The following is a 14753-nucleotide window of genomic DNA, read 5'->3' on the forward strand; positions in this document are numbered from 1 at the left end:
ATTTGATCGAGTTGTAAGATAAGAACCTGTTGGAGATATACCATTTCACTCCTGCTAATACAGTAGAAACCATTTTGTTTCTTTGTTTCTTTGTTTCTGTCTGTCTGTCTGTGCTTGTTTATTTCTTTGCCCACCTTTCCTGGACTGCCACCATCTGTTTGGTGCAGAAGTGGACAGGACTTCCTGGACAGTGTGGGCCAGTGGACCGTCTGGATTCCTGGAGTCACATGGACAACACTTCATCCTCCTCTAAGGAACAAAAAAAAAACAACACATATGCCAGTCAGTAACATTGGACTTTCCTGCAGAGTTACATTGTAATATTTGGTGTATGTGTGAATGGAATTGCATCACTGCGAGTGACAGGTGTTTGTCCTTAAAATGTCCCATGGACCTAAGACCAACTTCCAAATTTATATCTTTTTCTCAGTGCCATGCCAGTTAGATAAGCCGTGTCACTGACCAGGTCAAATGTGCCTGTGAGACAGAAATCAATATGACTAAGGTTTATATTAAGGCAAAATCTGTTTTCAGCTGGTCAACACTGTTGGCATAAACTTTGCCCTAGTAACAGGTAAAGAGGGAAAAATGTGCTGCCCTTGTTTAAATCTGACTATCTTTTGCATATGTTACATTTTGTGACACCTGTGTCTCACATGCAGAATTTATCCACCTGACAGGATTTGAAGATGGACTCTTTCTGCTGACACAATTCCAGTCAACAACTGTAGACATCTAAATAATTCATCCAACAAATTACATTGTGGGTGATTGTCTACTCACCCTGAATCAGTCAAAGCACCTGTGAAGTCTGCATGTACATGTACAACCCCCCACCCCCCCAAAACAAAAAAAACACACAAAATGAGCTGCGTGCAGTTTAGGAAGACACCCAGCATGTTGTGCTCTCATCACTAACAGCTGGGCCCCTGCTTTCTCTCGTCAATATTTAGCAGCTCCCCCTCATCTAAGTACTCTGGACATGACTGCCGATCTGGCACACAGACCATGGCAGCTTTCCCTGTAGGGAAAAGTTCTTTTGGGGTTGCTGATTGTTACAACATAATAGCCTTGCTTACGTTTTTCCCGCCAGCTACGTGTCTCAATTCACTCACCCACATTAGGATGGATTATGATAAAATTGTGGTCTCCACACCAGCCGGTGCTGAGATAACCCAGATGGCATCTCTCAGACTCAAACAGATCTGTGGTTACACTTAGTTATTTAAAATGTCATGGTGCACTGAGAGGGAAAATTCTCCTTTCTGCCTATAGAGCAGTAACTGCTTCAGTACTGTGAAGAAGGCTGCAGTGGCAGCCGCTCAACCCAGCTTTAATTTAATGTGTTGAATAGGTGAGCAAGGGAATAGTGTGGCATTACTTCTCTCTGTGAGCACCACATATCGTCATTTTATATTGTGTAGTTTTTCATAGTAGAGGACAGCTGATTCTGAGTCTAGTGGGACACCATTTGAGCCCCCAGTGGAAAGACTGTTGCCTTTTCCCATTCCAAAACATTTATGAAATGTTCTGTGATGTCTGCTGTAGCTTTGTAACCTTGATGCCAATAAGACAATTATTAACCCACGGTCTGATAGCCTGAAGTTTTTAGATTTCAGCTGGTTGGCTGCAGCTTCTCCTACTTGTCAGGAGTTACAACAACAATTTTGTGACCAAAGAAAAAAAATTATAAGTAGTGCTTCAGAATATGAATAAACTCATAAAAAAATCACACATTCATAAATTCTTCAATTGTACTGTGGGTCTTTGTGTGGATTTTTTTGGCCTTTACTGGGTTATTGCTTATATTCTGATACATGCATGTAAATGGCTGCTTTTTCCCACTTTTGATGAAACAAGAAAGCAGTTTCTCCTTCTTGCAAAGCTAGGCTAAACTAACTGGATGCACAGGTGATAAAAAGATATCAGTCTTTCCAGGGTCTGAAACTAGCACCCACCACCAGCCAAATGTGGGTAAATTGTTGGCAGTGACGAATAAAATCGTCTGCCGCATGGCGGACAGAGAAAAGGAAACACAGAAAGAACTCTAACTAACTTCTAACTATTATAAGCAACACTATGGGCTGTTTTGATTGACAGTCAAAGTTCAGTGAATTCTAACCAGTAACCACACACACAAGAGCAGACAGTTACAGACAATATATATACACATTAAGTAATCAGTTGTGTCATTGATGCGTTCTCTTCACCAACATGTCAGTCCTAAAGCCCAGCAGAATTAAAAAAACTCAGTTTACCCTCCTCCAAAGATACAACTACCCCACCCACGCACACACACACACACACACACACACACACACACACACAAACACACACACACAAATAGCAGCTTCAGTGTGTCCTGCACTGACCCTAGCTACATAATAGACAACATGATAACTGTCATATATTTGTTGTATGGCCACCATTAAATAGTGACTTCAACTTAAATGTATTCAATCTTCAACCTTTTTTATCTTGTTGCAAAACAGTAAATCTTATCTTATCTCGGCTGATACAGACTTAACCCTCTTAAAGACTCGAGTGCGTCCATGCCATTTTTATACCTACTTCACCTTTGTTACCCCAGTAAGCATGACGGGATGTAGGTTAAAAGTGATTCTACATGGAGGATTTTTCCCCAAGGTTTGTGGCTTTTGGCACTGCATGTATCACCTCAGACAAATCTGCAACTTCAAACACACTGTTTGCACTTGCCAGCTGACTGTTGCATCAACTGGGGACAAGTATTTGATTCTTAGTTATAGCACAAAGTGGACACTGATAAAATGAGTTGGCTAAACTAAATCTGTGTCTGCATTGAAACCAAAGGAGTTTACATTTCAACGACCTGCACTACTTCACGTTAACTACTGACAGCAGGAATGAAATCACTGATGTTGGTTAAAGATAAGGACACATAGTCACATTATCAATATCGGATATTAACAGCATAAAAAGAATATTACATGTATCTGTATTAGGATTAATTCAAAACATGCCTGATATATCAAGGGCTGGATGGAGTGATTCTGAACTGTTGGGAACTGTTTGGGATGACCAAAATCTGTTAGGCCCAGGGGCGTAAATATAGACTGTGCAGGCAGTGCGGTTGCACTGGGGCATGTGGGGTTAAGGGACTCAATTGCCACCTGGAAATACGCCCATGTTCAAAGAAGAACTTACGTTAAATCAAAAATGTTTTTCTATATATGCCCTCAAAAAGGCAAACCCATCTCCATCATACTTTTCTGTTTTTGTAAACAAGATTGACAAGCTGTGCACATCTGCAAGCAAATATAACATGAAAGCACGTAGTAAGACACACTGTTGGTAAGATACAAGTAAGTAGGGTGCAACCCTAACAAAAATAACAAAAAATAAATAAATAAATAAAAAGAATAAGGGCTTTAACTGTCGTCTACAGACTGTAAGTGGGAGAACGTATCACCCTACCAAATGAACTTTGAAGAGGCTACATGACATTCAGACCCTGAGCCAGGAATTGCTTGCACACAGTTCTCATCTCTAACATCTCAAGCAAACATGGAGGTGGCTGAGCCAATATGGCGGCTAGCCACCATATTTAGCGAATAACCAGCAGCAATTAGCGAGCCAGTGTGACATGAAGGGAGGGACTTACATGCAGTAACATACACACACAGCCACCTGGCCACCAAAACAAAGAACAGAGAAGCTCGGATTATAACACACATCGAGGAAGCGTGTCTTAAGGACAATATGACCTCCCTTTGCTGCTACTGTATGTCAATGTTCACAATCTCATATATAGAACCTTTAAGTCTCGATATACTGCAGTAGCTGAAATTTAACCTGGTCCCCTGGACAGGACTGCACTGATGTATCAACATAAGAAATTCTAAAATTTACCAAATAATTCTATTCCAACATCAAAACCAATCTGCAATACAAAATCCCAGGTTTTCCAGGATATGCGGAGGCAAGTGGAGGAAGTTATGAGTCATTGGCAGTTAAGTCCAAGTTGAGTTGCTAGTTCTTTTTTTGATTTTGTCAACTTGAGTCTGAAGTCATCAAATTTGTCAGTTGAGTCTGACTTGAGTCAACACATCTGCACATTACTATCAAAACCCTCAAATACAATCTACATCACCTTCAAAATATTCAAGGCCAAGGCAACACTGAGCCACTAGACTAGACTTGAATCAACTCTACAGTGTGTTTGCTAGAAAGGCTTACTCATTTGATATTACACTTAATTGTTCGCTGTAAAACTTGGTACTTGCAGCAGTGTGATGATGCATAGCCAACAAGATCTGACTAGCTTTCATCTTTATCACTGTTGCTCTTTCCTGGTAGTCATGCATATGTGGGTATTTGTCTCTATGTGTCAGCTCTAAGATGCAGCTGAGTGTTCTTGCCCCTCCCTGTCTGGACAAGGTGCGGCTCAGGTATTAAAAAAAAAGGGGAAAAGGTATTTATCAATCAGAGAGAGTCCACGCCTAACACAGCTATCCTTGCCCTGAGGCAGCTTCAACACAGTGCACATACATTGGAAGGTTTGAAGATTGTGTAACATCAACACAAACATTATCCTGCCTGTCTCTCTGTGCTGCTCTGTCTTTTAGGTTGGATTTGGATTGCTTAGGTTTAGGATATCTGTGTGAAGACCATAATGAAAATCACTTAAAGTTTGAAAATAACTTTTTAAAGAGAAAATATATTTCCATGTGACAGTATAGTAATGCTACATGTGATAACTTCAAGCTGCAACCTCCAGGGCTGAAAAATGACACTGAAGTGTCAAAAACAGTAGTTTTAGTAGCAGTAGCAGTTCCTTTAATGGGCATTTGAGACTGGCTCCAAGAGCAAGCCTATCCTCAGACACCCCAGTGTTAAAAAACCCCAACTTTACAGCAGAAATAAACATGTTTACAGCCTGGTACAAAAAAGAATTTTGGGCTTGGAAGCTGATTTCCCTGTTGATGACAACTGTTGAGGGGGTTGACCTTCCATCTAATAGGAATTAACCTTCATAATAACAGTGATGTAAATGCAATAACATTCTATTGGCATGAAGTAATACCCTGCCTGGTTGAAGGTACGCCTTACAATGCTATAAATGGTTCCGGATTTGCATTAGCATTAGCATTGGCATCATCATAGTTAACCATAGCTGTAAAATGCACTGTATAATCCAAGCTAGCAGATAGAGTTAGAGTTATTATCGCCACCCTCACGTCAAAGTCTGGCTCCAAAGCTGCCAGATGGCTACATCAAAAATGCCAACTCAAGGCTTCTGTGCAGGAGTCCCAAAAACTAATGGGTGATCTCACGGTGGCTACGTCTGTTATTTCACTAACTGTTACTCAAGTACTGTACTTAGTCATCATTTTGAGGTGCTAGAACTTATTATAGACTCTACTGACTTATCTAATGATTTCTAGCTTAGAAGACTTCTGTTTTTCTTCCATTACATTTTTGTGGGAACACTGTACTTTAAACTCCACTACATTTATCTGAAGGTGGGAGTTTATAGACACATTGCAGATGATACATTTCATAATCAGTGAGTACTTGTGGAACCTTGGACTGTAGTTCAGTAACAGCTGGGCTACAGTCCAGATCTTGATCTCTGCTGCCCACTTATTCTGTGTTGCACCATTAATCTTATCATACACTATTATAAAACTGTTACTGCACATATTAAATATCTTTTAGCACATCTCTTTTAAAAATGTTCTATTTCACGGAATAGTGACAACACAGCAGATACACAACACCAAATTTAACCTTAACAATATTCAGTATTACCTAAATATTGAAACCCAGTGGGTTGGGTTCCAGTGTAGTTTCACTTGTTTTAGTGAATTTTTTTTTTTTTTAAACAAGCGTCAGCATGATACCTGATTTAAGAAAAAGCACATCTGTACTGCAAACAAAAGTTTTAACATCACATTAGAGGCACTTTTCTCCCTATTTTTTAACAAACATAAAAATTGCAACATTACAGCCTTGACTCTTGCTCTGTGTATTTCCTCTGCTCTCTCTCTCTTATTACAAAATCAGTGTTTGAATCCAGTGATGGGAGGTTTGTGCTGAGCCAGCAGATGGGCTAGCGAGTGGTTTTGCAGACATTGGTCAAAGAGTACAGTTGCAACACGAGGCTCTGGCACTGAAATCAGACTGTTTCACAGATGGACAGCTGGCAGTCCAGCCAAAACCACCAAAGCCTCCATCCTGTCTGTCTGTTCACTGTGACCTCTGCACCGCTCGCCTCCTGACAACGCAAACCCCACGTAGAGACCCATGCATTGCCTGGGTGAACACAGCTGGCTGAGACTGTGTTCATGCCCTTGTTTGACTGACATGGGTTTTTATTAAACCAATATCAATATTTAAGCATTGAAACTGCTGTTTTTGCTTTTGCTTTCTCTCAGGTATGTCTGTTCCCACATTTTTAACAGACAACTAGCAGCCAGCCTTCTTTGGTCAAGATGATTTACTAGATTTGATCACAGCAGGTTTGTAGATGTTGATACTAATATAGTGAAAAAGAGCGACACAAACTTATAATAAATGTCCTTAAACACAGGATTGTGCTCTTACCTGTTGGTATGGGGTGCAGTAGACCTCGGAGCCCGTGAGGCCACAGGTTGAGGTGGCATGGAGTTGGTCAGCCCTGCCAAGGAGCAGGTCATCGCTGGGTGGGTAACAAGCCCCCCGAGAGCAGTCGGTCTGGGCCTGTGATACTGCACTTATGGCTGTGAGATAGAAGGCATAAAAGATTACAGTGAGTTGTAACTATATGACAAATATCAGTCATTAAAAACATCAGTATACCACTTCACTATCAATACAGATATTTATCATGACATACAAGTACTGTCTGAAACAAGGAAAGAAAAAGGAAGGGAATTTCAACCCTACTTTTTCAAGTACACGGCACTTGAACCACAGTGCATGCAGAAATTTGTTTTTTTATGCTGTAACAGTAACACAAAATTTGTATTTATGACAATTATACTTATTTTCTGGTGAAAATCATCTCTTTTTTGTAAAGATTGTTTATATAAATTTAAAACACACCAAAAATACTGTCTATTTGTAATCTTGTGTAATCTGGATAAAAGACTTTCTTTATTTACTTATTTATTCATTGCTATTGTAGACATATTTTTTTTGGTAGTATATTCCACATAGAAGTGATATACATCAGCTCAGAACTGTATGCCAAGTTTTTCTAGTTATAAATCTATAATAAACATTGTGTTTTGGTTTGGCGCCTATTCAACCTATTTAGAGTCTCCAAGGGCTTAGAACATTATGACGGAAGTCTATGATGACTCAATTATGTCTCATAAGTTGCAGCAACAGTTTTTGGATTGATACAGTTTGTTAAAGATATTTGGTTCTAAATTTAAGCATTTTTTTATCACTTGAGAATTGATATAAATAGTCAAAAAATCCCTCTAATTACCACATTAAGACACTGAGACCTTGAGGAGCACCGCAGAAAATTCCATGCTGTGATTCGATATTAAAAACTTTTGATATTTGGAAATATCTGTAAAAATTGCTCTTTTTTGCTGATTGGATGGCGAGCACTTCTGTTCAGAAAACTCTACTTTGTGGTTAAAGTTTCATGAGACTGTGATTTTCCCAGAGGTCACAATTGGTTATTTTAAGTTTTAAAAAATTGCATCACTGAAATGAAATGGCTACAATGGGGGCTAACATCATCACACATGAATAACTTTAGGCTCATTTAATCCACAAAAGTCTCAGCTTTCCAGTCAGATGTAATTAATGCAATTCCAAGACTGTTCAGGGGCCACAGTATGCAGTAATATTCAAACAGATTAGGCAAAAACACCACATTTGTACCTCACACAAATAAACTGTAGCCTGATTTTTGCCCCAAACTGAATGACACGAGCATTACGTGAACAGATGTGTAAATGGTAGACTTGCGGGTACCCACAGAACCCATTTTCATTCAGATATCTTGAAATGAGATGTCAAGGGACCCCTGTGAAAATGGTTGTACCAGTTTTTTCCTTGCCAAAATTTAGCCTAACTTCGGTGCGTTATTTATCACATTTAGCACTTCTCTTGGTACCAATGGATGCCTTGAACTCATCAGTAGGATGGAATTAAGATTAAACAAGCATTAAAAACATTAAACATTAAAAAGCTAAAAGAAAGCACTCATGAAGGAAACACCAAAAATGCTCAAAAAGGATGCTTTCTTAAAGGTGAGGCACAGTCAGAGTGTATGTATGTATTTACATATTTGAGAACTAATACTAACAAGTTGCTAACAATATTTTGTTTTGTCAGATTTTAAAAAGGTCTAAGTATTCAGTATTTTCCCTAAAGTCATGTTCTTGTTAGTGCAAAGTAGAGTAGTTGTAGTAATACCCCTCCAGAGTTAACAACTCTTTAAACATGTGCCATCATGAATAGAGAGTATGCAGGATTTCAACCAATCACTGCAGCAGCTGTATTCAGGTTAGTTCCTCCTCTCTGCTAGAAAATGGAGAGATCAGTATAATCAGCTGCTGCAGTGTTTCGCTGGATGTAAAACCTGTGTCTCCTCTGACAACTCCAATTTAAACATCTGGTGTGGAAAGTTCAAGGTGAAAGTTATAGGTCAAACTTGAAACAGAAAGAGAACAACCAAACCAATATTAAAGCAGGAGAAAAAAAAGAAATAAATCTTACCAGCAAAAAGTAAAAGTAACCTCATGATGAGTTCTTCTTATGGAAAAGTCTGGAACAGAGGAGAAAACAAAAAAATATCAGCAAGCAGTAACAATCAAATATCATCAAAGCTAGTCGACTGTATTTCCTGATGTGAGACTCACCTGGCGGTCTGTATTCTATCAGCTCTGTTATCTGCTGTATTAAACTGTGTGTTGCTGCTAAGCTCCTGCTTTATAAACACTGCCTCACCTGGACGGTATGATACAGTGTGTGTCAGAGTCACACCCTTCACCACCACTCCCTTCACCCCATGAATCAACACACACGCATACAGACATGGAGGCAGACCTAGACACATAGTCAACACAAAGACACCAAGGAACACACACAAACTAGACAAAGACTAAACAAAGTGTAATAAAACAACATTGTGACATCGAATAAAAACTTAAACTGACCACATATGATTTCATCTGCTCATATAACTAATTAAAATGTTTGTTTATTTGTTTCTTTTTCATGCGCAGGCCACAAAAAGTATTACAATATTAAAACATATATCAAGGTTCCCACAGGATTTTATCCAAATAACTGCTGATCCTCTGACTTTTCATATCACAGCACCATGATCAGCTCAAGTTTCAAATGTGTCCAACACTTTGGTTCATGACCTACAAAACTTACATTCCCATCAGCCCCAGTTGTAGCCTACTTTGTGTTTACCGCAAATTTGCAAATGTTAGCATGCTAACTCTCTAAGCGAATACTGCGCTCACACAGAATCAGGCAGACAGTAGATGGCAGACCAGATATCATTTTAGTGGACGAGTGCAGGATGGTAATATTAAGTGAGGTCGGCAGCGAATACTGGCAATGGTAACGGTAGAAGCCATTGCCATTCAAAGTTGAAATATCTTAAATTTTTGCTGTCCTCTGCAATGGAATCATAGACTGTATATAAAGATGGACGGCATGACAGCACCCCAAAAGGGAAGCCGTAACATCTCAATCGCCCCCTTGTGTGTGGCTGGAGTATAGCTCATAAAGCCCAAAGTACACATCAAATTATTTTTTTCCAAAGATGGTTTCTGTCATTTAAGGTAGTTTTATCATGCTGTATGTTCAAGTGTTCGTTTTTCTTTTAATTTGGTTTTAATAAAGATATTTAATGCCATAAAATAGGGATTTTACAACATGATTGACAATGAACTCACATTCAGTGGCACTGCTTGTGATCCGTTGGACGGGTGTATGGGCGGGAAACTTGATGCTGCGGAGATCACTACTGGACAGACTCTGGCTCCTAATGATGTCACCAGAGCAAGATGGCAGTGGCTGTATACAGGATATTTTACCAAAAGTTCTTTATATACAGTCTATGGACAGAATTTACAACCAGACCAGATGAGTGACCAGTAGCTCACTCACACAATTAGAAAACATGGGCAACTGGACAATTACTGGACATTACAAGAATAATTACTTCATGCATGGTTTTATTGTCCTACCATTCCATCAGCATGTTAGTTTGTTTTTACTTTGCCATCCAGAGGATGTTGTCCATGTGCTGTCTACCGTCTGTCTGATTCCATGTGAATGCAAGGCAGCATAAGGCGGTAAATATTGTTAGAATTATACCTCCTAAACACCAGCATGTTGTCAATGTGAACATTTAGCGTGCTAATTTTAGCATTTCGCTCAAAACACCATTCAGCCCAAGTATAGCTTCACAGAGCACCTAACAAGGCTGTAGACTATTTCCATATTACATACCATAAGACTTTGTAGTATGGAATTAGTCTACAGCCTTGCTGGTGCATTCATGCCAGGAAAGTGACAAAATGGAGTATACTCGAAGCTAACAGTATGTACACTGAAATAGGCCTAATAAATTTTTGAGTGTGCTGTTGCTGGAGGGAAACTTTGATATTTATATAAAAATTGATATTGTGTTCATGACCAAAAAAAAAAAAAAAAAAAAGACTTTAAAAAGCACAAAAGCCATGGGAAGTGTTGTAAAGACAATTTGGCCAAAAGTTTATTTAATATATATCAGATGCCTCATGCCTTAGCACATATATAACCTATTATGCTGTATGTATAACAAGTCATATATTCATTAGCCTCTAAGCATTACCATAGGGCTTCTGTAAAAAAAAAAAAAAAACATAAACTACTGACACTACAATAAAACTTAAAGCTAAGTTAAAATATCTGTATTAAGTTAATCAAAAAGTTACACTGTGTGAATTATATTCAGCAGAAAATAAAATGATAAGAATATTGTCAAGTATTTGGCATAAAGTTTGATGAAAAGCTAAATTCTAATAATGTAATAGACAACCGTTTAAAGATTTAAGAACATGCAGGTTGGTATTCTAATTAAACATTACCAAGTTCTGAGTATTGTTTTTAACACTAACTCACACCAGTATACTGACAAAATGAAATACGCAGAAATCAGAAACACAAATGAGTTTAAGAGAGTGGGGATGATGGAGGCTGTTGTCCAGTGATGCAATACACAACGGAAACGGGGGAGGGGCTTATCAATGTGATGTCAAAGCACCCCATGTCATACAAAATAGCAAAGTAGATTCATTACATTCATTTTAGTATAATACAGAAGTGGACATGGTGTTTGGCTCAGATCGTATTCCACAGCGACTGACAGACAGAGTGAAACCCTTGAATTCCTTGAATGCCAGAAAATGTAAACTAGCATGTCTCGACAAAGTCCCACCATGTTATATGATCTCTTATGATGTAGTTATTTATGTATCAGAAAAAAAATGTATTACATAACATTCGTGGTCTTTTCCATCAAGAGAAGAGCAGAACTCACTCCTCCCTCTCCAGAAACAACACATGCCCCTTCAGGCAGTGTGTAAGATTTGCCAGGCTGATCATCACCTGTGTCTAAAGAAATAGTAGCCTGAGGGCCAGCTGAACACACACATTATGTTTTTCTCCATTCTCCACAGACACACTGACTAAGCCCAAGTACAGGGTGTGTCTTCTGACTAAACTCACACACGCACACACACACGCACAGAGGCTACTGTACACATACAACTTCAGACAAGTACCGTCACGCCTTCAATCACTCTGAATAGAAGCTTTAGCTGTGATTTATTTCCTGGTAACAGCCCGGTGTTTCCTCTCAGTCAACAGCAGCCCTGGGTTACAGTGAAATGGAGCCAAGGCTGCTTTATTGAAGTTATTGGTATCATAAGGTGATAAACATCACTGCAGAGCAGATAAACAAGCAACACCTAAGACGGTGGGAAAAAGAAATTAATCTAAACACAGTCACATGACACCTTTTAAGTAAACCTCTGTGTGCCTGAACATAAGCCTGTAAATGTTTCTGCACAAATGTTTCTGTCTGTTAATGTTTACTTGTGTCCCTTTTGGATAAATTATATTGACTTACAATCATTACCTGGAGTCTTACTCTAATAACCCTAACCACTACTTGCCTAACCCTTAACCCCACCCGTGGCTCTAACCTTAACCTGACCTATGCCTTAACCACTGACACAAAAATCTGCCTTTTACAGCTTGTTTGCAATCACATGACTATTATGATGCACTGAATTCAGATGGAGGGCAGGCAGTGATAAATCCATAAACTGTGTGAATTGTAAATAAACAATTCAACGTGACTACATGAAAGATGTCCGCAGTAACTGATCTTTAGTCTGAAATGTTTCCTTGAAGGTAGTCCAAGTTTAGCACCCACACACACATCCACACCCACACACACACACACACACACACACACACACACGTTTACTTATGTCCCCCTAAATTATATTATATTGACTTACAATCATTACCTGGAGACTTACTCTAATAACCCTAACCACTACAGGGGCGTTGGTGGCTTAGTGGGTAAAGCAGGCACCCCATGTACAAGACTGTTGCCGCAGCAGCCTGGGTTCAAATCCAGCCTGTGGCCCTTTGCTGCATGTCATCCCCCCTCTCTCTCTCCCCCCTTCACACTTACCTGTCCTGTCCATTAAAGGCAAAATGCCCCAAAAAAAATCTTAAAAAAAAAACCTAACCACTACTTGCCTAACCCTTAACCCCACCTGTGGCTCTAACCGTCACCTGACCTATGCCTTAACCACTGACACAAAAATCTGCCTTTTACAGCTTGTTTGCAATCACATGACTATTATGATGCACTGAATTCAGATGGAGGGCAGGCAGTGATAAATCCATAAACTGTGTGAATTGTAAATAAACAATTCAACGTGACTACATGAAAGATGTCCGCAGTAACTGATCTTTAGTCTGAAATGTTTCCTTGAAGGTAGTCCAAGTTTAGCACCCACACACACATCCACACCCACACACACACACACACACACACACACACACACGTTTACTTATGTCCCCCTAAATTATATTATATTGACTTACAATCATTACCTGGAGACTTACTCTAATAACCCTAACCACTACAGGGGCGTTGGTGGCTTAGTGGGTAAAGCAGGCACCCCATGTACAAGACTGTTGCCGCAGCAGCCTGGGTTCAAATCCAGCCTGTGGCCCTTTGCTGCATGTCATCCCCCCTCTCTCTCTCCCCCCTTCACACTTACCTGTCCTGTCCATTAAAGGCAAAATGCCCCAAAAAAAATCTTAAAAAAAAAACCTAACCACTACTTGCCTAACCCTTAACCCCACCTGTGGCTCTAACCGTCACCTGACCTATGCCTTAACCACTGACACAAAAATCTGCCTTTTACAGCTTGTTTGCAATCACATGACTATTATGATGCACTGAATTCAGATGGAGGACTGGCAGTGATAAATCCATAAACTGTGTGAACTGTAAATAAACAATTCAATGTGACTACATGAAAGATGTCCGCAGTAACTGATCTTTAGTCTGAAATGTGTCCTTGAAGGTAGTCCAAGTTTAGCACACACACATACACACACACATACACACATATACACAAATAGCAGCTTCAGTGTGTTCTGCACTGACCCTAGCAATATAATAGATTGTTATACAATACATTGTTTGACACTGCTGCGCCTTCTTTACTTAACAGTTGCATTCAGCAGCTAGGTGCAAACTAGGTGCAAGAGAGTGGAACTTTTTCGGATTTAATTTTTATTCTGATGAGGTGAATGAAAGGTTCCAGGTGAAAAATAACTGCAATGAGATGGAAGAGTTTTTAAAAAATATTTTTGTGTTCTGCTGTACTTTATTTTTCACTGATTAATGGAGCTATTATGGAGTTATTAGACTTAGACAGCTTTAGCAATTTGTGGTGCAGCACAGTAAACAATAAATATAATTTGAACACAAAATACAGAACAGAACAATGAACCAACAACCAAAGTCCACGATCATGATCCCCGTTTATGAATTGACGCCCATTGTGGGTTTTTATTCATCGTGCTCCACCCACTATACCCATAGAGTCCAGTAGATGGCGGAGCCTCTGTGAGATAGAACAAAGACTACAATATTGTAACCCTAGTTCTATTAGGCCAGGTAGAGCCCTCTACCTAGGGTCCCCCCTCCCATTCTCATTCCGAAGTCGTTGAATACTGGCGCTTGGTCAGTGACTTCTGGCTGATATGCAGCCATTTGCCGTTACTGTTTAATGGCACCCATGGCGTTAGGGGGAACAACTTAAGTTAAGGGAGCGAAAAGTCAGAGTAGGTTTGGTGGGTGGGTCCAGCAACCACCAACCTTCACCTGGGAAGCTGGTGATCACTGCCCCTTTACATGTAAAGCCAAACCCTGTTGTTTTTTTCTAAACCAACGTGCTTTCATTGCCTAAACCTAACCATGTGCCTGTGTTCGCTAAATGTAACCACAGTTCCTGTGAAAACAGAAGAACACAAGTTCTGAAAACACACAATGCATGTAGCAGGCTGAAGCTGACATGGCGTTCCAGAGCGCCAAAAACAAATGCTCCCAGGGTAGACTCACAAGTCAGTAAAGACTGATGACTTTCTCCCTGATTTTGTGTTTAGATGGGTGGATACAATTTCAGAGTTTAAAAAAACTCACTACATTGCAGAACCAATAGTAA

At 39.6% G+C, this 14753-nt stretch overlaps 1 protein-coding gene across 2 annotated transcripts in view; it reads right to left on the reverse strand.

Moving 5' to 3' along the window:
- The window catches only part of lamb3 (laminin subunit beta 3), a 25230-nt gene extending 16274 nt beyond the window's left edge, over positions 1 to 8956 (reverse strand). The window contains exons 1-4 of one of the 2 annotated variants that reach the window (XM_033627605.2): positions 8850 to 8956; positions 8707 to 8755; positions 6589 to 6743; positions 135 to 249 (exon numbers count right to left, since the gene is read on the reverse strand). In XM_033627605.2, coding sequence (XP_033483496.2) covers positions 135 to 249; positions 6589 to 6743; positions 8707 to 8731 — 295 coding nt within the window. In that variant the 5' untranslated portion in view covers positions 8732 to 8755; positions 8850 to 8956. Of the gene's footprint in view, positions 1 to 134; positions 250 to 783; positions 806 to 6588; positions 6744 to 8706; positions 8756 to 8849 lie in introns of those variants that run through there. The other variant, XM_078171992.1, reaches the window with a different exon arrangement.
- Positions 8957 to 14753: the final 5797 nt, after the last annotated feature.

This window comes from Epinephelus lanceolatus, chromosome 1, assembly GCF_041903045.1.
Source record: "Epinephelus lanceolatus isolate andai-2023 chromosome 1, ASM4190304v1, whole genome shotgun sequence".
Classification (NCBI taxonomy): Eukaryota; Metazoa; Chordata; class Actinopteri; order Perciformes; family Serranidae; genus Epinephelus; species Epinephelus lanceolatus.